Below are 25,131 nucleotides of genomic sequence, written 5' to 3' on the forward strand. Positions count from 1 at the left end.
CTAGTCCACATCGAAGGTTCGAAGCTTGGTTTACCGATTCAAACCACCGGTTCGGGTCAACACGGCTTTCGATAGAGATAAATTTAATTTTAATTAAAAAAGGTGTTTGGAGAGAGACAACCAAAAAAAAAAAAAAAAAAGAGTTTCTTCATCGGTCTTCGTCTCGTCGTTTGATTAGTTCTCTACATTTGTTTTTGATTAGTTCGCGATTCATTTCTATCTTGTCTCCGGTCAATATTTTTCTTCGATCCGTCGATCGGATATTTTGACTGGAGATTTAAGAAGTCTGAAATTGTTAGATCGCAGCTATGTCGTACTCTGACTCCGATTCGTCGTCTCATGGTGGCGAGTACAAGAATTTCCGACAGATTACGCGTGAACGTGAGTGTTCTCTATCTGTATCGATTCTCATCTGTTTTGACTCTCGTTGATTTGGATTGACTTGTCGATTTTCTGGATTCTCGTGATCGATTTCTGATTCCGGTTTTTGCGGAGCAGCCATTTTAGTTTTGTTGTTTCTGTTTGATTCTGGGTACTACGTTCGTGAGAACGATAATGTGTATTTCTCTGCGGTTTATTCGAAATTGAATTTGTGAGGAGTTCAATGGCTAAGACTTGTCGCGGAATTGCATTGGGACAGTTGTTTGATGTAATATTGGGGAAATCCGTTGCTTGTTACACTGGTTTGGTTTCTAAGGTTGGAATAAAGTTTTAAGATGAGGTTTATGAATAGGTAGTAGAGCTAAAATGTTGATACGTTTTACCAAATGTTGCCAGGCACTTAGGAACAGAAACTGATACATGTTTGAAATGCTCACAATGAAAGCATGTACTGTGTATACATGTAAATGCAGACATGGTTGTTTAATGTTTGAGAAGAGGTTTGTGGATTATGATCGTAGTCAGATTGTAGAGAGTTATATGCAGTTTAGCTCTTGTCATGCATCTTTGGGTCTAAAATTAAACGAGGCTTTCGCTGCTATAATTGCTTATTTTCTCTTAAGTCTCATTAGTTACATTTCGGTAGTCTATCTGATCTATTGGTATTTGGTAGTCTATCTGATCTGTTACATTTCTTTAATTCCCAGGACTCTTGTATGAGATGCTTAGATCTGCAAAGACAGGGAGCTCAAAATCCACCTGGAAGGTATGTTTTCCTTGTACTTCACTGTGGACTGGCCAGATAATGTTTTTCCGCTTTAAGGTTGATACCCATTTTTCGGCTAAATATTTCCTTTTTCGTATTTTAGGTACTAATCATGGACAAACTTACTGTCAAGATAATGTCGTACGCCTGCAAAATGGCTGATATCACACAAGAAGGAGTTTCATGTGAGAATGAAGTATTTTTGTACAAATTCTAGTTCCATATGATACTTTATTTGGGAATAACTTAATTGTCGTAAGATATTATTTCTCTGTAGTGGTTGAAGACATATTTAGACGAAGACAACCACTTCCTTCAATGGATGCAATATACTTCATCCAGCCAACTAAAGAGAAGTAATTTATCTTCGATTTTCCTTTGACTTCCAAAATGTGACATTTGTTCCTCTCATATAATGTTTGATTCTGTTTCATCAGTGTCATCATGTTCTTGTCAGACATGTCTGGGAAATCACCCTTGTACAAGAAGTAAGGACATGACCCCCTCTTAGTTATCAACTCTATCCTAACGACAATCTCTTTATGAAACTGATTTTCTTCTTTATTCCTCTGCATCTGTGAAGGGCATTCGTTTTCTTCAGTTCACCGGTTTCCAAGGAACTGGTTGGTCACATCAAGAAAGATTCGAGTGTATTACCTCGGATTGGAGCATTGAGAGAGGTGTATATTGCCAAAAAACTTACTTTCTAGTGTATACTGTGTTGCTATTTAATTTTAACTTATTATTTGATTTTCGTTCTACAGATGAATTTGGAGTTTTTTGCCATTGATAGCCAGGTATGATCGTTCTGAATATCCTGTGTTTGTGCATTTTAGTCCCGTTTATATTGGTCCACATTATATGGTTTGAAATGGAGTGTAGCCTGCGTATCATGTTGTTAGTCGATGTTTCATGATGTGAAAGAGGGGCAAGAGATAATTTATTTATGACAACTTGTACAGGGTTTCATAACCGATCATGAGCGAGCTTTAGAGGATCTTTTTGGTGATGAGGAAACTTCTCGAAAAGGCGATGCGTGCTTGAATGTGATGGCTTCTCGAATTGCTACAGTCTTTGCTTCGTTGCGGGTACCAATCATTATTCTCACGATTAACATGACTATATTATGCGGATGACTCTTCTGAATCATTTTGGACGTTACAGGAATTCCCAGCAGTACGATACCGAGCTGCAAAGTCACTTGATGCATCGACAATGACAACTTTGCGCGATTTAATTCCAACAAAGCTTGCAGCTGGAATCTGGAATTGTCTGGCAAAACATAAGCAGTCGATTGAAAATTTTCCTCAAACTGAAACATGCGAGCTACTCATCCTTGACAGATCCATAGACCAGGTTTATAACATTTGTTTACATTTGATGCGCCTAATATTTGTTTCGTTTATTAATCGCAATTGCATACATCTACTTATGGAGCTCATGCTTCCTCCTCTACAAGTGTTATATGATTAGCAGCATTTGCTTGTTTTGAATGTCTAGATTGCCCCTGTTATACATGAGTGGACATATGATGCTATGTGCCATGATTTACTGAACATGGAAGGAAACAAATATGTACATGTGGTAAGTTCAAGTCTTTTCCGTATTAGTTATTGTGATTTTGTGGTGGCTCTCTTCCTGGATACTCCATGTGATGTTCATTTAGTTTTTAGATTCCAAGCAAATCAGGCGGACAACCAGAGAAGAAAGATGTGCTCTTAGAGGAACATGATCCTATTTGGCTAGAGCTTCGACATGCACATATAGCAGATGTGAGTCTGATGCCTAGGTATTTATTTCTCTTTGGTAACGGAAAAAAAAAAGTTAAACTTCTTGACTTGTGTTTTTCATCAGGCTAGTGAAAGATTGCATGACAAGATGACCAATTTCTTATCGAAAAACAAAGCTGCTCAGCTTCAGGGTAAGAGGTGGGTATTACTTTTTATTTCTGTAGTAAATATAACTTGAGAGCATATATTACCCTTCTCCTGAACTGGTGGAACCAGATTTTACTGTTGGATTAGTTCCTCTTGTCATTCAGTCATTCAGATTGATAATACTCTTACATTACTCTACGTTGATCTATGTGGTATACTTTATTTGGTTAGAGAAGTAGGTCTTCTCTCCTTTTGATCAATTTTGTTTGACTCTTTTTTCTTAGAGATGGAGCTGAGCTTTCTACAAGAGATTTGCAGAAGATGGTTCAAGCATTGCCACAGTACAGTGAACAAATTGACAAGCTCTCTCTCCACGTAGAGGTAGTTCCATACTTGTACAATTCTCTCCTTTTCTTTTCTTGTTGCGTCCACCTCCACTTCAACTTTTGGTAGTGCTACTCACAATTACTCTATTAATATGCATCATTTGATTAACATTTCACAGGATTTAGTGTCTGACGAATTGTCTGCACATGTCCAGAGTTATTGCTTCTCTGGCTTTTTCTCTGAGCACCGAATTTATATAAACTCTTTCTTCTTTTTGCAGATTGCTAGAAAACTCAACGACCTTATCAGAGAGCAAGGACTTCGGGAGCTTGGACAACTTGAACAAGACCTTGTTTTTGGTGATGCTGGAATGAAGGATGTGATTAAATATTTGAGTACTCAAGAGGTTTGCATCTAGTTAACAGTTGTTGATTTACTGTAATACTTCATGAGATATTGAGCTGATGAGCTTTATAATTTTTTGAACTACTGTACAGGAGGCAAGCCGTGAAGGTAAGTTACGCCTGTTGATGATCCTCGCAACAATTTACCCTGAAAAGTTTGAAGGTGAAAAAGGTCAAAATCTAATGAAGGTACTTGGGGTTTTAGCGCTTGTGGATCTTAGTTTGGTTCTCATCCACCCCATCTAAGGGTTTAGTATTGCTTGTGTTTCTAGTTGGCCAAACTCTCATCTGATGACATGACCGCTGTAAATAATATGAGCTTACTTGGTTCAGCCGTCGATGCTAAAAAGAATACCCCGGGAGGTTTCACTTTGAAATTTGACCTTCACAAGGTAATATCTTCTCTCTCAATCTTCCTTTATAATGTTAAAAATGTACATTTTCTTAACATTGTCTGTTAACGGCTGCAGAAAAAACGAGCTGTCAGGAAAGAGCGCCAAGAGGAAGCAGCATGGCAGTTATCTCGTTTTTACCCCATGATTGAGGTACCAATCGCAATTGGCCTTGTTGATTTTCCTATTTGCACAGGACACTACTTTTGACTTTGATGACTTTTTTTCATTTCTGGTATTTGCCAGGAACTCATCGAAAAACTTAGCAAAGGAGAATTGCCAAAAGAGGATTTCCCATGTATGAACGACCCAAGCCCAAGTTTCCACGGATCAACCTCACTTTCATCAGCAGCAAGTAGTAGTCAAGGTCAAGCTGCTCAGTCCATGAGATCAAGACGCACACCAACATGGGCTAAACCTCGAGGTTCAGATGATGGATATTCAAGGTAAACTGTTTTTAAACAATCCAACAAAGAATCAGATTGGATCAATCCAGTATATTGAATAAAACCCAAACATAAGTTGACTATTATTCGTTGATCTTGTTAACTTCTTTCTGTTAGCAAAGTGAAACCTAAAAGCCAGATGAAACCATGTGTCCCATTGTTCATTTGCAGAATCCAATTCTTGCTCACATCATTTCGGAACATTGAAAAATAAACTTCTTAACTTCTTTTTTTCCTTCTTTCAGTGATTCGGTATTGAGACATGCGTCAAGCGATTTCAGGAAGATGGGACAGCGAATATTTGTGTTCATCGTCGGTGGAGCGACTAGATCAGAGGTAAGAAGCTATGGAAAAAGGCTTTCATTGTTGGAAATAAATTCACATCATAGAATCATGATATATGTGCTGATCTCTTTTCCTGGTATCTTTGATTTCCAGTTAAAAGTATGCCACAAACTATCCACAAAACTCAAAAGAGAAGTAATCCTCGGTTCCACGAGCCTGGACGATCCTCCACAGTTCATAACGGTAAGCCTCACAAATACTTCTCATTCCGAGATTTGGCAAACTATGGAGTATGAATCACCCACTAAATCAAAGTAATCTTTTACTTTCTTCTTGTGTCCCACAGAAATTGAAGCTTTTGACTGCAAATGATGATTTATCTTTAGACGATCTCCAAATATGAGAATCCAGATCTCAAATCAAATCCCTGTCTTTGTTCTCTTTTGTCTCTCAAACTAATTTGTAACCAAGTGAACAAAAAATCGTCAGATTATGAGATCATGATTGTAAGTGTACCCAAATTGTTTGTCCGATAAATATGTAAAGCAACTCATAAAGTTGACTTCTAGATCTTTGGCTATTTTCTTGTTACATTCGATTGTGTAAATTACCTAAACCCTTCTTTGCTTTTTCAGAATCTTCTCTTATATAAGTTTTTCAATTAGATTTTTTTGAATCTGAATACGTTGAATATAAAAATGCCCAACACAGGGCAAAGTAGTCTAACAAGTAACAATACCAAGGCATTCAAAGTTAACCTAAACAATAGTTATCTTGGGATCAACAGAGTCTCTGGTGAGCTGTTCTTCAGCTTTCCTCTTCTTCTTTGTTACTGACACCAAACTCTTGACATAAGAGATGTAACTATCCACATTGAATTTCCGTTTGCAACCCGCGTAGTTCATGTACCGTATCTTCCCAAAAACCGGCCTCTCTTTCCATCCCTAAAACCCGTCAAAGCACGAATCGATAAATCAAAATTCAATCACACGCACAACATTCACCAATCTATTCTACTATCACTTCTAGTCAAGTAAGAGGAGAAAATGAAAGAACCTGATCATGAACGCCACATATAGACCACATGCACCCAACATATCCACTCGGGTCACGACCATCAATCTCATACTACAAAATATCAAAAACTTTAAGCAACAAAAAGGAAATTCATGGTAGATACAGAAATTAAGTTGGAAGAAAACCTTGTTATTTAGATAGATGGATATTGAGAGAGCCTCTTCAGGTCCCTTGGTCCATTCTAGAATCTTCTTTGCCCAATACATTCTGCATGTAATGTTGATAAACGTCAGTTTTTACCATAGTTGCTATTATATAGCACAGTCAAAATCCAGATAAATGATTTCACTTGCCGCATGAAACCGTGCATTTTCCCTTGATAAACCATCTCTAACTGTGAAGCATTCCATAGCTGCCAAGATTCAACAACTCAAAAAATAACACTTAAATGCAAATGCTATGAGAAAAGAGATTGGTGGCTTACAGGATCTGCTGTCAGTCCCTTCTCTAACTGCTCCAACCTACAATTTCAATACCGTTTAACGTGCATATAGAAGCTTGGAAGATTTTCTTTCCAAAAGAATTAAGGAGTAATGGCTAAAACATTACGAGTAAATGTGTTCCCTCTTATCTGAAGCATGATCCATTAGTGACTTGCGTGCCCACTCCCAAGCTCCCTTCAAAGAATCATAATGAGGTTGATAATAGCAAAAATTGTCGGAGAGTTCTCTTCGCACAATCAATTCTTCCAAGAATGTGTCTACCGCCTTTAATGGACAAAGACAAACAATGCAAATACCAAACTAAGAGAGTGACCAACAGGTAACAAACAGAGAAAACTACACAAGTATATACATTCAAAAGTATGATAGGCCTATGAACCTGAGGGGAAGTACTCCGGACTTTACGCGCCTCCAAGGCACAACGCTGAGCTGATACCTGCCCGAAATGTAGATAAGGAGAGAGACCAGAGAGTGCTTTCGGCTTTATAGGATTATTCCGGTCAGTTGAATAATTCTTCAACCTCTTCGTCAAAAAACCATCTTTATTCCCCATCAATACTTCAATCCCTGCATCTTCTCCAGGCACACACCATTCAATTTCAGGAACTTCTGCACCCTCCCTATCCACATATCACAATCACCATAGAACTCAAAACTCAAATAAGCATAAAGAAGCAGGCGTTATTAAACACATTAAACAGCAACTAACCTTACAACTTTATCAATGAGGCTATCCCAATCAACAAGCTTCTTATCCATCATCCCCGTCCATTTCTTCTTCGGCGGCTCAAGTTTAGGAAACTCAATGAGGTAATCAGGTAGTAGCTTGTTGATCTTACCCCTAATTGTTCTAGCACTGTACTCCAATTTACTCGAAGCAGCCCACATTGGAACTACATTGTGAGCATCAACTTCATGTATCGCTAATGAATCACTCGTTCTCTTGACAACCTCATCTTTACAACGCCGGATTTCCCGTAAAGGAGAGAAATCAGTAACCAGATGTGAAGCTCCACATTCTGTGAGGAAATTAGGGATTGTCTCCTTTGCATCTCCCTGAATCGTAAAGTTCATCTTGAGATAAGTAAAGAACATAACTTTACAGCTAATTTTCAATAAACCTACGAAATTCAAAGGTTTATTCAATGTCTAAATTAGCTTCATCTACCATTTCAATTCCTCATATAACAAAGAGCGTAAAAACCCTAACTTTTCCTCTATGATTGCTCTAATTTAAAATGGGTTTGGTGTGAGATCGAGCTATGGACTCACCTGTAAGAGAAAAAACGGAATTTGGAGAGAATCGATTTGGTGGTGAAGCTGACGCAAACCCTTTAACATAAACCCTAATTGCCTCGCTTTTGCGTCCAGAAATTGATCGAACAGATTGAAAACGACGGCCACCGGCGCGTTGGTTCTGTTTGCCAGATCAACGGCGTGGATTAACGCCCAGTTATCTTTCAACCGTTGATCTCTGAACATCCAGTAAACGACGGGACCCACCGTTTGATCCAACGGTTGCCATGAGCCTTTCTTTAGGATCCGGATCCGACCCGGTTGAACTGAGACTGTCGACGCCATTACGAAGGAGGAGAGACGGATTTTTCCGATTTCACTAATGTGCGCCGGTTATGCGACGGCGGAGGAGGATAATTTGCGCAGGGGATGCTCAAGCGACAAAGCGCGCGATGTCTTCGAAAAATGGAGGGAAGGCAATAATACACTGTTTGAGTTTGTGGTTTGAATTGATCTACGTGGATGGTTTACATTATCAACACGTGTCAGACTGTGATTGCTTAATTTTCTTGTCTCTCGCGAATTCTTTCTTAGCAGTTAGCATATTAATACATTTGATTGAAGTTTAAAGAAAACTTAATATTTGTGTAATGTGTATAGATGTTCGGGAAAAATGTTATTTAATACCTGAACTTTCAAAAAATGGTCAAATTAACCGTGAATTTTTGAAATGACCGTTTTATACTTCAATAAATAGTTGATTTCTAATTTAACCTATAAATTATCGTTGATTCGGCCAAATCGACTCACCGTTAACACTTCTTAACAGCTCTCCTAACAGCGTAACTAACAATTGTTTTCGTCCTTAAACCAACGACAACGGCTGTTAGGCCATGTTTTGTAATGGCTGTTAGGAGCGCTATTAAGAAATGTTAACGGTGAGTTGATTTGGTCGGGTCGACGATAAATTATAGGTTAAATTAGAAGTCAACGATAAATTATAGGTTAAATTAAAAGTCAATTTTTTGTTGAGGTATAAAACGACCATTTCAAGAGTTCACGGTTAATTTGGCCATTTTTTGAAAATTCAGGTATTAAATAACATTTTTCGATGTTCTATACTTCTTCTATATTTGATTCCATGATTTCTGTATGCATTATGGTCCAAAATGTCCTAACAGATTTCTTGTAATTATGTATTTTGAATTGGTAAGAAGATAAACGTGTAAGTCCTTTAACGAATCAAATTTATATGATGATGCCGATTCATGATGCAAAAAAAAAGATGAATGGATTGACCTATATAGCCATGGTTCATCATTTCCTTTAAATAAAAGAAACCTAGAGCAAATTATTCCTTCACATGCTCGATCGTGCTTATCTAGGGTTTACTCATATAAATATCTCCAATGCATAATTAGAAACATACATTCTCTTCAAGCATATAAATTTTGAACATATAATATATATATTCCATTTCATATCATGAGGAATGATAATCACTCTTTCCAAATAATATATTTTAGTCCCTAATAATTTAATTTAATTCACTATTATGAATAACTCATCATATGAACATATGAACGGAAGTGATCATAATTAGTATTTCAATATCATGAATATTACCTCACTGGATTTTTTGTTTATAAAAAAAAACTTAGTGGCAATTGATTAAACAAATAAATTTTCAAACGACTAGCGTGAGCGTATGAACAATATGTATTTGGTAGTTACAAATTCACCGCAACATTTGTAAAAGCAAGAACAAAGACGCACATAAATTTCCACCAAACTAAACAATTTTAATCACAATAGCATATTTAACTGCTATGAATAAGTGACAAATACAAGATTGTACAATTCATGTTTTTTTTGTGAATTGTAATGATGAATAAGCAATCCAATGAATGTGGAAACCAATAAGCATACCTACCATATCTTATTTTCGGATTCGATTCAGTAGTAAAGTTTCATTTGACCTCAGCTATACCAAATTTTCATTATTTAAATGACATAAAAGCTATAAGTGTGTAACATAAATGACTAGATTGACCTAGCCAGTGGATTTTTCAACTCATGAAACTCAGGAGTTTCCGGTCTTTTACTTCCTCGGTCTAGTGAGTAATTAAGAACTAATTAACTAACACAGTTGAGTTAATTAATTTTCAGAGCCCTAATGAGTAATGACAGCCACTCGTAAAGTCGTATGTCTAGCACTGCACAGAATCATTGTCTTATATACCTGAATTTTTATTTATTTAGCTTTATAGGGAGACAAAAGCTGATATCTAATTGAATTAATTATAAGATTATACTTGTATTTGTTTGACTTGTTCGTATATGTTCTTTCTCATCTACCATGACAGAACCAACTAATGGTTCTGTTAGTATGTCCTAAACCAGCCATTAATTTAACTTCAAAATCGTAATATGGAGAATGATAACAACGATATAGTACCAAAAATGAAACCTTTGCCAGTTTACTTTACAATTTAATTTTCTTTAAATACGTATTCATTTTTCAAACTATCACAAATGAAAAAAGATAACAACGATATTACATGAAAATGGAAATTTTTTGGTAGGTTATTTGGTGCTCAATAAAAATTAACATGTTGGTTAACTCTACGGAATAATCCAAGTTTACTTAACAATTTCATTTTGGTTAAATACGTATTCATTTTTCAAAATATCACATAAAATAGGATAACAACGATATTACATGAAAATGGAAAATTTGGTAGGTAATTTGGTGCTCAATACAAAATTAACATGTTGGTTAAAACTCTACGGAATAATCCAACTATATAGGTATGTCATTCTTTGAACATTATTAACAAACAAGGTCGAACACTATTAGTATTCTTTAATTTCTATAGTTTTTTTTTTAATATTCGTATTAGTGGTTAAAGACAATTAGTTCTCAAAAACCAATTTAAAATTAATCACGAGATAGTTGCGCTAAGATTATTTATTTCAATATGTGTAGACAAAATACTTATGTTTCCTAAAGATGGCTTGCTTTAATAATTACAAATCAAAATGATGTTTTTAGTGTCAGCAATGTGGTTGTTATCATTCGTTATGTCGTCTGGCCAAAGCTTAGTCTTAATTCCAAACAATAAACCAAAAGTGATTTTCATTTTGATTTTATAAAAATTTCTTTAAGAGAAGTTAAATCATCCTAATATGTTATAAACAATAATAGATGACGTCACTTGTGGGGAACTATTGCATCATAAACTACGTAGATCTACCATCGGTTAAATACAAGACGGTTTCCCCGCACGTGCCAGCAGACACGAGGAAATATTCAGAAATTTGCCATTGCCAAACGACGCAGTTTCATCGCAAGTTTTTTCTTTACCCAGGGGAGTTATTTATCTGCTGCTCCTCCGACGGCGTGTACTCTCGTTGACAGTTTCACGTGTCACTAATAGACTGGAGCGTATCAGTAGTAGTAATGTGGATTACTGAAATCAAGTGTCCACCGCACACGAATGTAATGATCTCTGAGCCACTGATCTTGCCACGTGGTAAATTCATCAGTAGCGCAATCAACTGCCCTAAATCATTTTTGTTTCTTGCTTTATACTATACCTTATTTTACATTTTAGTTTTTGTGTCGATGCATATTTTAAGTTTTTAACCATCAAACTAGAGAGTCTCTTGGGGATAAATGTACTTAACAAGTTAACATACATAACTCCATATGCTTGTATATAAATCCATTCCAAATATTTATTAACGAAAAATGTAAATCATTGCATTTTAGTTGTGAATTAGGTTTCTACGCAAATTAAACATACATATACATACGTTAAAATTAAAAAAATAATACCTAATGCCATATGCTAAGAAGAATATGCACTATAGTATTTGTTTCTTGAAAATTACTATATATCTGTCAAAGCTGAAAAAAATATGTATGTATAACAAATATCGTACTGTCGAGATTTTTTTTTTTTTGGTTAAAAGGAGAGAAACATAAACTTTAGTTTTCTTGAAACAACATTAAAGTTTGTTTACTGACTATTGTGTAGTAGAAAAAAAAATATGTTGTTATCTTTCAAATCATTTAGATTATTCTTCATTTTCTTTTCTCCTTTTAGCTTTTTTAAACCTTTTAACGCAAAAAGAAAATCAAATACACATTCATATAATTCGAGAGAGATTTGGTGAGAAGTCAGCATTGCCGACAGGAAATTCTGCCTCACCACCAAAATGGTGAAAATACCAAACCAATAATTACAACAACTTTATTTAGGTTGTAATTATATGAGTACATAATTACACTACCCTCTTATTTCCACGAAATATGAACTCATATTATTTAATATATTGACAAAAAAAAACTTGTGTTTCTGTGTCTTTTAATTTTCATTGAAATGATGATGTACATGCAGTAGTAATAAAAGTGAAAGCCGATGTATTCTAAGATTTTCTTATAACTATTACCTAATTTAAGTTTTGATTTTTTAAAGATCAACTATTCGAGGAGGTGGGCGAAGTGAATATAATGCATGCTAGAAAGTTCAAAGTTTTACAATGAGAAAAAAAAAAGTGTATATAAAAGAAAAAAGTAGTATACTTTGCTATTTGTGGGGTATAAAATTTAATTATTGATTTCTACTTTTAGGGTTCCCCTCTTGTTCAGCATAGTTACAAATTACCACTCCAATGAAAATGATTCCTTCTTAAATAATTTAAGTGAAAACCTATATTTCCTTCAATCAGTAACCTATATATAGATTCGACTTTATTATTTAACAATACATAAGTATGAAACTTACTTATTAAATATAACAGTGTTTTAGAATGTCGTACATATTTGTTTGTGTGTATGTGTGTGTATGAGCATGTGTGTAAAAAAGAAGAAGAGGTACTTGACTTATCTATTTGTCTGTAACTTAAATGGAAAAATAGCATCTAAATAATTGTATTTCTCTTTACTATTTCGAAATAATTGTTTGTTTTCTCTTTGCTTTCACTGTTCTTACTTAATTTGTGTAATTTCACTTTAGCTGTCCGGTCAGTCCATTTATGAAATCTTGCCACTAGATTTCAAAATTTGTGGTACTATTGATAAAGTTATGATTTACAAGAATATAAATCATGGGTTACAGTTTTTTAAATACCCCACAAAGTACAATACCATGGGCTCATAAATAAAGAAGAAATCTTTTAACCTTTCCAACTATTCATAGCCGTAAAAAAATCATGGGTAAATCACACATCTTGCTACAAAAAGATTAACAAGGTTTCATTTATAAACATCAAAAAGGGTTCTTCACATTTACAATCTCACAATTTCACCTTTTACAGCTTTAAAATGAACTTGTATACAATAGCCAAGAAAAACTTGCTTTCATGGTGGGGATCCACATTTTTGTTCTTCTAAAAGACTTAATAGATTGATATAGATAGATAATCTCATAATCATAATCATGGTTAAAATTAAATTGAAACCCGTTAATCAGGTTTTGCTCTTCAATAACTCAAGATATCAAAAGTATATGCATCTTTAGTCTGTCATTGCCAACAACAAACGTTATCATGAAGAAAGAACATTAAACTTTCAAAAGTTAAGTCATTTTCTCTCGAAAAGTAAAGATATGTTTTCAAGTCATGATTAAGAATATGAATTTCCGATGAAAAAAGCGAGTGGGATCATTACACTATTGTACCAAGAGACGAAGAAGCAAAAGCTGTCATTAATTAGAGTTTCTAACTTCTAACCGATACATCGATGATAAGGACAAGAAACTGAAATAGACACATATGTTATATCGAAAAATTATGATGGTATATTATATAGACTAAAGAAATACAAATACTCTCAATCACCTTCTAAAGAAACCAAGTACAAATTGAATATTAATGATAGTATGAATGAGATACTAGTAAATCAAAGAAATGAATTTAAACAATCCTAAAGAAATGCCAAATTCTAATGAAAAACTAAGGTGAAATCAAATTGATCAAAAAAGAGATTCAAATGTCACACTGAGGACGTATCGACAAGAACATCGTTTAGCATATGGTCGTCACCATTAGCCATAGCGAGAAGCTCTGCATCCCTATCCTCCTCGTTTGAGAAATCTCTCCTTTCGAATTTCGAGTTAGCGGATATGAAGATCAGCTTTTGAGCTCGATCAACGGCTGCATGTGACCGCCCGTTCGAGTTTACCCATTTCAAAAGAGAGGAGTTGCATTTGAACCCTCCAGTCGTAGCGTGGAGGAAAATGAGCCTTACTGCAACTTTTCCTAGTGACCTGAACTCGCTAAGATACGTCTCCCAAACAAGTCTACTGCTTTGAGGATTCGCTATCCTCATCTTTCCGGAAACCGGATCACGCTCTTTCATTTGGACCGCCCTTGCATACATAGGATCAAGCCCTTCGGTTCTCCATTTCATTAGTTCCATCAACGCAATGTGTGCCTCATCTCTAGACACAAGCCTTGTTATCAACTTATCTACATCTTTCTCTTGCTCTGGCGACAAACATTTGAACGGAGGAAGATACTTTCCGCTACTATCTCTTATCAAGTAAAGAGGGTCAAGTATAAAAGCCGCAGCCCAAGCCGGATGATAACTCTTCTTGAATCTTCTCTCAACGACTTTCTCCACATGTCCTTCCCCTACATTAAACTTAGAATCCCAATCTTTAACCTTAGCTCTTAGCTCATCCCATAGAGGTAAGCATTGCCCTACAAGCAGCTTCTCTTCCTCTATTCTCCGAGCCATCTCTTTAACAAGCTTGATCAAAGCATGAACCGCTTCTACCTCGTTCCAAAACCCTTCGTCACCAACCATCTCTCTAACCTCCCTAGCCATATGATCCTCCATTAAAACAACCTTGCAAGCATCATCATGTACTACCAACTGAATTGCTCTAGCGGAACTCAACACATCTTCAAGAAGATTAAACAACGGCTCGTAGAAACAAACCTTGTTACTACCACTACTACTACTACTACAACTTCTACGTTCATCGTCGTAATAGCAATGTAAAGGCAACCTAAGCATTATCGATTCGCCATGTTCCTGCAACTGATACTTACAGTGAGCGTTACGTATCTGCGCGGTGTTATTGATGAACTTAGCTAGTCTCACACAGTTTTGTGAAACGGATTTGAATAAAGGAAGCTCTTTTACGAAATCTTTGATCAAACTGTTGAGTCCCTGAAACTGACAAGAAAGATTCACCATCCATTGATGTTGACTCTCCAGATTCCTCAGTGCTTTGGTCTTAAACTTATCAGAGACTATCCCAACACATCTCTGAGGTGAATTTCCACAAATACCCTTCACCGTCTCCAACAAGACCTCCTCTGCGTAGTTAGACGGCACAGCTCCGTTCACAAGTACCGCTCTTCTGTACAAACTCGTCCCGTTTGGTAAATTCACAATCAAATTCACAAGACTCTCGCCGGACTCTCCTGGTTTCCAACCGTCCGATGAGATTTGGAAGAACATTGCGTCTCTGATTCTCGATTCAGCCTCTGCTCTGGCTTCCTCGTGCTTCAAGTCCAATCTCGTGGTGGCGAAATCTCTCTTGGAGATGATTGGTAAACCAACTTGTGTTAAAAAAGCTCGAAACTTTGGATGCTCAAGACCCGAGAGAGAAACAGAGCCGCAGGACTCGAAGACCCAATCAGAGAGAGAATCTAAAGCTGACTCTATCTGCGATCTGGTAAGAGACTGAGTCTGCGACGGTTTAGGACTCTTAAGCTTCTTCACACTGTCTTCAAGCATAGCTAAAGGACCCAAGTCATCTTTTCCACCGGAGAGCATCAAATGCTGCGGCGGCGGAGGAGTTGAATAATGCAACTCTCCGCCGCAGAATCTAGAAGGATCAACAACGGTTATCGGCGTGACGTGATAAGAGCCTCCGATGGGAGGAGGGTTAAGCCGAGAAGGAATCGCGGTGGTGACAGCGCCGGAGGAGTTACGTTTCCGGTGATGAGTTTGAGGAGAGGAAGAGGAAGAGGTAGGAGAAGGAGTGATGGTGGAAATGGGAGTAACAGAGTTGAAATTAGGACACGTGCCGCGTTTGAGATGCTCAGAGGCAGTGCGTGAAGGATTAGAGGCGGAGAAAACGGCGTCGCATAAAGAACAACGAAGCTTCACGGCTTTAGGGAGACCAGTGTCGGTGTTGCGTACGAGGATTGGTTCAAGATGAGTCCAATACCACGCGCCTTTACCTTTCACTGCTTTTGTTCTCACCGTCATTAAACCTTCGTATCTCTTGTTTAATGCTTTTGCTGTTAGCTCGTCTGTTGTTAACCCATCCATCGCCGGAGGAGCAGGAGCTGGAGGAGGAGGAGGTGGTGGTGGTGGTGTCTGTTGAGTCGCCGTGTGAGCGTTAGTCGTCGCCATCAAGAAAGAAAAAAAGTTTCTAAATCGGAAATTTCGAGGCTCTTGCTAAAAGGGTTTTAAGCGAGAGTTGGATTTTACGTGTGACATTCTTCAGCAGTAGGATTTCGCCGGAAGACGACGATCTTTAACGTCGCTGCCATTTTCCGGCGATCAGAAGAAATGAAATTTTTACTCACTTCTTTAGTTTTTTTTCTTTCTAGTGAGCTCTTGTTCTTGACTGTGAATGGTTTTTTCGAAGAAAGAGACAGAGCGGAGAAGAAGAGGAGAGAAATATGGAAGAAAGAGAGAGAGTTACAGAGGAGGTTGAAGCACACGCGCATGGAGGTGAAAGAAGAGAGTCCCACGTCGTACGAGAACACAAACGTTACATTGGCTCGTAGTCTATCTCGCTTTCTCATCATTGGAGCGTTTTAGTCACGCGCTTTAAGTTGGTTTTGGGGGATTGTTTTTGTTATGTGTGTTTTTTTTCTTTCAACTTTTGTTTCTTTTTTTCTTTCGAAAATCTCTTTTCTTGTCTCCTACTTTAATATTTAAAAGAAAAAAAAATTGGAACTATTTGGGACCTTAATTTAATGCATTTTATTTAGATTTTTTCTCTTCTTAATCTTTATAAATGTTTTTCTTGTGCTATACAGTTTCAACCACCAATGGTAATGTACTTTCGTAACTTCAGTTGAACGGATAAAAAAACAAAATTGGGATCTTGAGAATTTTGAAGGCTCTAAGTTTTGGTAAAAAAAGAATTATTAACATAGGCTGAGTTTTTAAAAAAATCTAAATGATTAATTCGGTTTATAGAATCCTTATTGTGAATTTAGTTAGAGATTATGTGAACGTTGAAGACACTTTTTGAACATTTTTTTTGGATTTGATTACAAAAATGAAAAAAATGGGTGAGTGGGATTTCCATTTGTGTCCTATTGTCTACGTGGGATGAGTTCAGAATTTGGGCATAAAAGGGTAGAGTGAGAATTTAATTTTTGTTTCTAGATAGACAATGAAAGACATTAACGCAGAGACTGTGTTGTGTTGACCATTTTCTGTTGACTCATAAAGTACATTTCTTTGTAAATATTTTTTTTTGGTTTGTGTTGAAAGTTGTTTATTTTTGACTGCAACCTTTTACAACTTCCATTTTTTTACCGACACTTTTGGTTCCTACTAATTCCAACCATTTTTTTACTTTTTGTTAATCTCAATAGCAATTTTGCTTTCATTTGCTTTGTATGAATGTTCATGAATCATGTGTGTCTTGGCCGTCGTTAGAAGTTTGAAGTCATGATTCATGAATAACAACATCCTTTGTACTCTTCACAACTTCTACCTCTTTTTAGTTAAAAGTAAAAACCCAAAAAAACATGAACACACACTAAATAAAATTATGACTGAGGACCAATATTTACCTAAATAAAATTACTGGCCAATGGACACATTTAGCTAAATACCAACCAATCTGTAGCAGTCCAACAAAGTACACATGCTTTTCACTCATAGCCAAAAACTTAGAATTTTACTTTAGTATGTCGTTGATCTATGAATAATTTAATACAACCTATAAAACCATATCAATGCGAACAAACTCATACTAATGAATATTAAAAACACATTTTCTTGATCAACTATTCCAGCTAATTAACCACAACAAAGACTATTTCTTATGTGTCACACACACACATACACACACACACACATAAGTCTTTCTATATTTTACCCTTGATTTTCTACTCTTATTCCAATGCAAAAAGTGTCTTGAACTTGAACTTGTAAATCTCTCTTAGTAAAACGTATAATTAAAGTTATAAGTGGAGGTTAGTAGGAGTCAAGTTTTAATTGGTCAATATCTAATGTCATAAAATCCATGTCACAACTGTCTCCCACCTTCTAATGTAGAAGTATCATGTATGCATGCTTATATGTATGAATGATCAATGAATTCTAAAGTCTAATATACAAAATCCACCCATAACTGTATCTATATAATAAAAAGGCAGAAAATTAATTTCTTACCACATAATTTAGAGCAGTCCTATCTTAAAAAGATGGATAGTACTATCTATAAGAATGATCTTGTCTGTTACATACCAACCACCCAAAAACCATGGATTATGCCCTCTAATTTTATTTTTTGATAAACGACGTTTGCAATATAGTGATGAGAACTATTAATAACATCACTTTGTCATACGTTTTATTAACTTAAGGTGTCTACAATGTAAACAATGTAACAATATATCAAAGTAACTTCTTACGTTAATCTCCACTTAAATAAAATAATGCTGATTTTGTGAATGAAATTTGAAAATAAAATGTTTAGAATTGATATATACTTTTTTGCATGATACTTTTCATACGTGGAATGAGATTTCAAGATTGGTCCCTAAATGCATATATTAACTAAAAATAAGTAACTGTTGACAGAAAATAGGTATGTTATAAATTTGAATCTTCATTTTCCAGTTAGTGAAAACGAAGAGCCAATCCTTTCAGTTAAAAAAATACTGATATTGATTATTACTGTATCAAACGTAAATTGCTTGATTTACAATCTTGTACGAGAACTTCTTTTCCCAACCACTCCACTATATCGTGTTATACCCGAAATAAATATATATATACCATGTAAGAAATAATAATAGTTGAAATAAAAATAATGCCACCTTTTACATTGATAGCGATAGTAATTATTTGATTATTGAACTTGGATGGATTTAGTTACTAACATAGCTTCTTTATTTTACAACTTAATTGAACCACACTAGAGAGGCCAGAATCTATAATTAGTGAGGAAAATCCGACTAAGCTAAACCATATTACAATTCCAAAATGCTATCCTTCATAATCTCAATCTCTTAATCCTTGCAATTATAAGTTATGGATTCACCGTTCTTGAGAAAAGAAAGAAAGAAAAATACATGGAAAAGATGAAGCTTGTTTTTCTTCGTACTAGAAAACAGCTGGCTTTTCTCAATCACATGATTGAATGGTTTCTGGTACCATTTTTGTTTTTAATTTTTCATTTTTGATTTCCTTAAAACTATACAATAAGACAATGACCTAAAAAAAATTATACACGACTCAACAAAAATTACACGGCTCTCGTGCCCAAACCCAAACTGTTTACTATTTAATTGGGCTAAATCTATAGAGGCCCAATGGCTTATAAATCATAGATTCATAATACTGAAATATTAAACCGGCGTAAATGGTACGTACTTCGGGAAATAACGAATTCGATTTTAACCGGAAACTGAACCGGAAGCTGAGTCTCGTGCCTGCCTTCTCTAGGCTTCTTTGTTTCCGATCAGAATCTCGAGCTCAACTGTCAAAACTAGCCGACCACTAAGTCGTTGTCCTAACTTTCTCTCTGTTCCTCATCGAACATTATTGGGAGGAGAGAGAGAGAGAGAGAAGACCAAGAAACAACGAGGATAGATCCGAGGAAATTGTCGGAACCAAAAGGAGGAAGATGGGAGATATCTGGACATGGCTTATTTCCTTCTTCTTCCTCATCGCTCTTGTCGGAATCATCGTCTATCAGGTGCGATTCCCAATTTCTAGGATAAATAAACCCAAAGTTCTTAACTTTTCTATCGGAATTTGCCAATTTTTTCGCTTACGGTTATAATGATACCATATTTGTCCATTTTGATTCATTTGGAGCCTTTTTTTTGTTTCTGGGTAGTCTGTGATTTAGCTAGAATTAGGGTTTTATGTTCTTGTCACATGTTTGGAAGAAGTAAAGGTGTAATTTTTGGGAATGTTATCATCAAAGGAGTAAATTCAGGAACATATATAGTGCGTATTGGCTTCTCAAAACACTTTTATAGGTTCATAGTTAGTTCTTATGTTGGATGTTCATGTCAGGTCTGAGGATTTACCTCCTTAAGCACAGGTTGTTCTTTTATAAATGAGCTCCATTTCGGCATAATGAAGTGAACCCTTTAGTTTTGTTTGTGTAGACTCTAATGAGAGGAGTCACTGAGACTGATAAGCTAGCAAACGGAATCTTCCATGTATAAACAGCTTGGGAAGACATTTTCTAGGAAGCTAACTTCTCTTTTCTGAATTTGAATTCTTTCATTTGCAGCTTGTTTGCTTAGCGGATCTCGAGTTTGATTACATCAACCCTTACGACTCTGCGTCGAGAATAAACTCAGTGGTTTTACCGGAGTTCATTGTTCAAGGAGTTCTATGCGTATTCTACCTCCTAACAGGACACTGGTTCATGACACTCTTATGTCTCCCCTATCTATACTACAACTTCCATCTGTAAGTCCAACTAATCTCAATCTTTTGCTCCAATCAAATGTTGTGGTATTGATATCCTTTCGGTTTCTCCGTTGTTCAGTTACTCGAAGCGACAACACTTAGTAGATGTCACCGAGATCTTCAATTTGCTTAACTGGGAAAAGAAGAAACGGCTGTTCAAGCTTGCTTACATTGTCCTTAACCTCTTTCTCACTATCTTCTGGTAACGAGAAAGATATTTCGAATCCCATTATTGCTTAACCATAAGTAGATCAAGAGAGCTAAAACACTTTCTGTTTGCAACTTTTTTTCGTAGGATGATTTATTCGGCGCTGGATGATTACGAGGACTGACTAATGAAGAAGACATGGTCCATCTTCTTCGGTTTATTGACACTACGCTTAAAGATACAGCGACATGCTTGTGGACATGAAAAAAAGCAAGGAAAAGTGTTTGCTTTGTGATGTTTGTAAGATTAGTGGCAGGAAGATTTGTGTATTTATTTCTTTCTTAGAAACATGTTCAGATTAACTGTTTTTTTTATGTCTTGATCATTATTTGTACAAGCAATCAAGCTCGTAAACTACTGGTTACAGTAACAATGAAACTGAATAATTTCAAATATAAGAAGAAAAAAAGTTAATTCATGTGAACTTTGACTTTTAAAAGTGAGAAACCCTTTTGAGTGATGTAATAAACGATAACTTAAAAGATGATCCGAACCTTCTGTTTCAGTTTTGTAATTAGGTTATCTTATAAAGCTAATCCTTCTCTCCTTTACTGTGACAATAATCGTCGTTATCAAGGTGATTTCTTTCTCTGCCTCAAACATCGCTTACCCTCTTGATTGATTCCTCCAATCTTCTTCGTGTGGTTTCACAGGTGTGTGGTTGATCTCTAGACCAAATTGATCTGGTTTCATCCTATTTCTATTTGGTCTGTAATCGTTAAAGTCTTAAGATTTGGGAATCGAGTTTATGTTGTGGTGTTTAGGTAGCGAAACCCCAGTTATGTAATCGTTGCATCTAGTAATTTGGGGTCCTTGAATTGAAACAAAGGATTAATCTTTCATTCATCTATGTTCTGAGTTATCGAGGATGTTCTTGGGTCATCTTTTGATGAAAATTGAGCTCAGATTATTCGTGTTTTGTATTACAGGTTTTACTTATGGTTAATGCAATCAAAGGAGTGTTCGTCTCTTGGTACTTCTTACCGTTGTTACGATTCCTAAGCAAATCTTGATGAACACAATTGAATCATTCATTGTTTCTTTGTATCTTTTGTTTGTTTGCAGCGATATTCCGATGACACAATTCATAGTGAACATGAACAATTCGATGCCTCCGTCTCAGAAATTCATAATTCATGTACTTGATAGTACTCACTTGTTCGTGCAACCACATGTAGAGCAGATGATCCGCAGCGCCATTTCTGATTTTAGAGATCAAAACTCTTACGAGAAGCCCACTTCTTAGATCACATCACATCACACTTGCTTCTTGTTTTTCTTTCATTTGATTCAAATGAATAAAAACTTCATTGAGATCGTGAGATTGGTTGATATGGCTCATGCTTTAATAGAGTTAAAGTGAACTTTGTTGACAAATAATCTCTCTGTACCGGTTTAGTATCAGTCGGTTTTCTCTGGTTGTGTTGATTACTTTGTCACTCTTTTGTTGAATAAACACGTTTGTTTGGTTATTGTTCAATTACTTGTAGTAGATAATAAACAGATTAAAGAATTCGGAAGTTCCAAATTTCATTTTACTCATGAAGGATGAACCAAGTAAAATCAGAAACTAAGTTAACCACATACAATTTGCACATGTGAACCAATTCGGTTAAGCAAACCAATAAACCAATCTTCTTCAACAAATTACCCAATCTGTATGTAAGCTTTTCCACTTCTTCTAGTCTTAAAATAAAACAAACAAAAAATCTAGTGTTCGGCTCTAACACGCTCGACGACCATGGCGGTCTCGTTTAATACAACGCTTCACCAGCCTTCTCTGAGTCCGAGGTAATCTTCAATTTATCTAAATTTACATACTTTTGTCTCTGTTCACACATATTCACTTGCATCTGATTGCTTTGTTATGTCCTTTTTGCAGCTGTAGCATCAAGCTTTATTCTGGGTTAAAGCCTCAATCTGCAAGTTTGTTCCTTTTCCTCTTAATATGTCCGAAAGTTCATGTTTTTAATCGAATTGGTCTGCGAGATGTGAGGGAACTGATTTAGTTGGTGTTATTGTTGTCGGAATTTGTTCAGGCTTTTTGGCAAGTGGGTATCAGAATTTGAACAAGGAGTTCTATGGAAGAGTTTATAAGAGTCTGCAATCTGGGTAATGTGAATTCTTCTTTTGCTGAAATGATTCGAGACTTTGGTGTTTTTGCTTGGAGGCTCCTCCTCTTGTTCAATTTTGCTTAAAATTTAGGGCTTTTGCTGCTCCAATCTGAGAATTTACATAACTTATACTTGATTTGTAATTGAAATTCCTGAAATGATTGATGAGATGTGAAAATCGAGCTAAAGACTTATAGTGCATAACAAGTGAATTACAATTAGGTTGGTTTGCTGATATTAGAACCCGTTAGAACGGTCATTTGCCGTTAAATGTGATGCTTCATTAGCTTTGTCTTTCACAACTCAGTGTGGTTTCTGTGTGTTTGCAGGACTGGGAAAGCGAGCAGGTCACGGGTAAAGATGATGCCAATAGGAACACCGAGAGTACCCTACAGAAACCGAGAAGAAGGGACTTGGCAATGGGTTGATATATGGAATGCCCTTGTACGTATATTCGACTTGTAAATAATCTTGTGTATACATTTTACATGGTCACTGGAAAGTTTGTAACTTCAATTTTTGTTGCAGTATCGAGAGCGTGTAATCTTCATTGGACAAAACATTGATGAAGAGTTTAGCAACCAGATATTAGCAACCATGTTGTACCTTGATACTCTTGATGACTCGAGGAGGATTTATATGTACCTAAATGGTCCGGGTGGTGATGTAAGTTTCTCTTTCATTCTTTATTCTTTACATATTTGGTTACATTTCTTCAAATTTTGAAGCTAAAGATATAAAGGTTTATTCTTTTTGTAGCTTACTCCAAGTCTAGCCATCTATGATACAATGAAGAGCTTGAAAAGTCCGGTTGGGACACATTGCGTTGGGCTTGCTTACAACCTTGCAGGTTTTCTTCTTGCGGCTGGAGAAAAGGTGATTTCTTTTCACATTTGTTGAATCATATATGTATCATTCTCTATAGTTAAAATGACTGTGTATACTTGGAAATTGAACTATGATGTTTACTTTGCTGTGTAAAGGGTCACCGATTTGCGATGCCATTATCAAGAATCGCCCTCCAGTCACCAGCTGGTGCAGCCCGTGGTCAGGTAAATAACCTGCCTTTCGAGTTTGTTCTACTAAAAGCTTTCAAAATTATGCAAATTCATTATTTCAATGGTCAAAATTGTGTCAGGCTGATGATATCCAAAATGAAGCAAAAGAGCTTTCAAGGATAAGAGACTACCTCTTCAATGAACTAGCCAAGAATACAGGCCAGCCTGCGGAAAGGGTTAGTTTTGTTTTCACAATTACCAAATCCAATAGTTTTTATTTACTGTTTTTGATCAAAGTTATAGATTCTGAGTGCATATAATGATGGTGATTGATGACGATGATACAGGTCTTCAAAGACTTGAGCCGGGTGAAAAGGTTCAATGCAGAGGAAGCAATCGAGTATGGACTTATTGATAAGATTGTTAGACCACCGCGCATCAAAGAAGACGCTCCTCGCCAAGACGAAAGCGCAGGGCTAGGCTAGTCTTTTTGTTTGTTTGTTATGTCAAAAGTTTTAATCTTTATGTTATTGTGATTGTTACCTAATAAAATCACTGATTATTGTTTTTTTATTCCACCGATTATCTGATTTCTACAAACATTTTAAACTGCTGTGTAAGATGTAAAGGAAGTGACTTCCCTGGAAAATTCAACATATAGTCGCCATTACAGAAGCTGAAGCAGAACAAGACATGAACTCTTTGCTTATTTTTCTGTCTAGTGGGGGAAGTAACGCGTATGTTGACTTGGGAGTAATGGTAGTACAACGTAAAATGGCTCAATAGTCAAATTTTATAGCTTATAGGCCTTTGTGCCGATGTTAATAATGGGCCTCTATAGAAACATAATGCTATGTATAGCCTAAAAAAGAGGTCCTAAGAATCAGAGGCGTTAGTTGGTGCTGGACTGGGCTTATACCTGCTACTGCTTGAATCTGTAAGAACGAAAACGAATTTACTGCAAGATTGTACTGCTTTCCACTTCCTTCCTGGATGATGTTTCTCTTTCTCATGCCTCAGTGATTTAAATCTTAGTCTCAAAAATTTATAAGTAGTTGACGTGATAGCATAAAAGCTGTCGGTAAAATTGATGCATAAAACTAATTAACAACTTAGACCTAATACATGAGAACGACACCAACTATATTATTATTGTAGATAGATGGATCATTGGATTAAACATTTCCAAAAAATATTACTTAAAAAATATTCTTGTAGACTTTTACAGGATTGGAGATGGACATTGTATGATTTTTTCAAGATTTTGATTTTGAAAAATGACATTAATAATCTATATTTACACTTTCTACCACCAACTATTGTGAATTTAAAATTTTAACAAAATTATATAAAAAATTGAGCAACGTGGGAAAAAAGACAAGAGACCCCAATTACTCCATGAATGAATCACCCCACCAAAAGCTTTATTGGCTACCTACCTATATTGCTTTTTCTTGTTGGAAAATTATGATGGAAAGTTCCAATATTCAAAGTCTAGAACATACGACTATATTTTCTTAGTTTC

The 25,131-nt window shown here is 36.0% G+C and overlaps 7 protein-coding genes across 11 annotated transcripts; 4 read left to right on the forward strand and 3 right to left on the reverse strand.

Moving 5' to 3' along the window:
• Positions 1-5,623, forward strand: KEU (Sec1/munc18-like (SM) proteins superfamily). Its single transcript, NM_101108.4, has 21 exons — positions 1-381; positions 1,089-1,147; positions 1,251-1,332; positions 1,425-1,503; positions 1,585-1,635; positions 1,731-1,827; positions 1,912-1,944; positions 2,110-2,235; positions 2,312-2,503; positions 2,648-2,731; positions 2,821-2,919; positions 3,002-3,075; positions 3,309-3,405; positions 3,632-3,757; positions 3,849-3,944; positions 4,028-4,147; positions 4,226-4,300; positions 4,394-4,593; positions 4,839-4,929; positions 5,032-5,121; positions 5,225-5,623. Exons 1-21 carry the CDS (start codon positions 309-311, stop codon positions 5,279-5,281), a joined length of 2,001 nt encoding a protein of 666 aa, NP_563905.1. The 5' UTR covers positions 1-308; the 3' UTR covers positions 5,282-5,623.
• PHR1 (photolyase 1) lies at positions 5,497-8,136 on the reverse strand. Of its 3 annotated transcripts, none has more exons than NM_179320.2 (9): positions 7,671-8,136; positions 7,108-7,454; positions 6,778-7,018; positions 6,505-6,662; positions 6,380-6,416; positions 6,249-6,307; positions 6,081-6,162; positions 5,935-6,006; positions 5,497-5,822 (listed from the first exon to the last, which is right to left on the reverse strand). In NM_179320.2, the coding sequence occupies exons 1-9, from the start codon at positions 7,977-7,979 to the stop codon at positions 5,637-5,639; spliced, it is 1,491 nt and encodes a 496-aa protein (NP_849651.1). In that variant the 5' UTR covers positions 7,980-8,136; the 3' UTR covers positions 5,497-5,636. The 3 variants fall into 3 exon arrangements, with proteins under 3 accessions (NP_849651.1, NP_001321694.1, NP_563906.1); NM_001332032.1 differs by having other exon boundaries at positions 6,505-6,572; positions 7,671-8,088; NM_101109.1 differs by having other exon boundaries at positions 5,552-5,822; positions 6,249-6,289; positions 7,671-8,088.
• A 5,258-nt stretch (positions 8,137-13,394) lies between these two features.
• Positions 13,395-16,549, reverse strand: AT1G12380 (uncharacterized protein). The gene has a single exon (NM_101110.4). The coding sequence runs from the start codon at positions 16,015-16,017 to the stop codon at positions 13,636-13,638; it is 2,382 nt and encodes a 793-aa protein (NP_172700.1). The 5' UTR covers positions 16,018-16,549; the 3' UTR covers positions 13,395-13,635.
• A 2,631-nt stretch (positions 16,550-19,180) lies between these two features.
• On the forward strand, positions 19,181-20,940 carry AT1G12390 (Cornichon family protein). The gene is made up of 4 exons (NM_101111.5): positions 19,181-19,555; positions 20,105-20,286; positions 20,366-20,488; positions 20,582-20,940. Exons 1-4 carry the CDS (start codon positions 19,484-19,486, stop codon positions 20,616-20,618), a joined length of 414 nt encoding a protein of 137 aa, NP_172701.2. The 5' UTR covers positions 19,181-19,483; the 3' UTR covers positions 20,619-20,940.
• On the forward strand, positions 20,916-22,012 carry AT1G12400 (Nucleotide excision repair, TFIIH, subunit TTDA). Of its 3 annotated transcripts, none has more exons than NM_101112.3 (3): positions 20,916-21,147; positions 21,424-21,467; positions 21,560-22,012. In NM_101112.3, exons 2-3 carry the CDS (start codon positions 21,433-21,435, stop codon positions 21,738-21,740), a joined length of 216 nt encoding a protein of 71 aa, NP_172702.1. In that variant the 5' UTR covers positions 20,916-21,147; positions 21,424-21,432; the 3' UTR covers positions 21,741-22,012. The 3 variants fall into 3 exon arrangements, with proteins under 3 accessions (NP_172702.1, NP_001321468.1, NP_001321467.1); NM_001332033.1 differs by having other exon boundaries at positions 20,916-21,071; NM_001332034.1 differs by having other exon boundaries at positions 20,964-21,147; positions 21,424-22,002.
• Positions 22,013-22,166: 154 nt separating this feature from the next.
• CLP2 (CLP protease proteolytic subunit 2) lies at positions 22,167-24,391 on the forward strand. The gene is made up of 9 exons (NM_101113.4): positions 22,167-22,285; positions 22,377-22,420; positions 22,534-22,606; positions 22,938-23,052; positions 23,137-23,274; positions 23,368-23,484; positions 23,592-23,660; positions 23,747-23,842; positions 23,954-24,391. The coding sequence occupies exons 1-9, from the start codon at positions 22,236-22,238 to the stop codon at positions 24,089-24,091; spliced, it is 840 nt and encodes a 279-aa protein (NP_563907.1). The 5' UTR covers positions 22,167-22,235; the 3' UTR covers positions 24,092-24,391.
• Positions 24,392-24,457: 66 nt separating this feature from the next.
• Positions 24,458-24,619, reverse strand: AT1G12411 (uncharacterized protein; the record flags this gene model as incomplete). Its single annotated transcript, NM_001123801.1, has 1 exon — positions 24,458-24,619. One exon carries the CDS (start codon positions 24,617-24,619, stop codon positions 24,458-24,460), a length of 162 nt encoding a protein of 53 aa, NP_001117273.1.
• Between the last annotated feature and the right edge of the window lie 512 nt (positions 24,620-25,131).

Source organism: Arabidopsis thaliana (assembly GCF_000001735.4).
Source record: "Arabidopsis thaliana chromosome 1 sequence".
NCBI classification, from domain to species: domain Eukaryota; kingdom Viridiplantae; phylum Streptophyta; class Magnoliopsida; order Brassicales; family Brassicaceae; genus Arabidopsis; species Arabidopsis thaliana.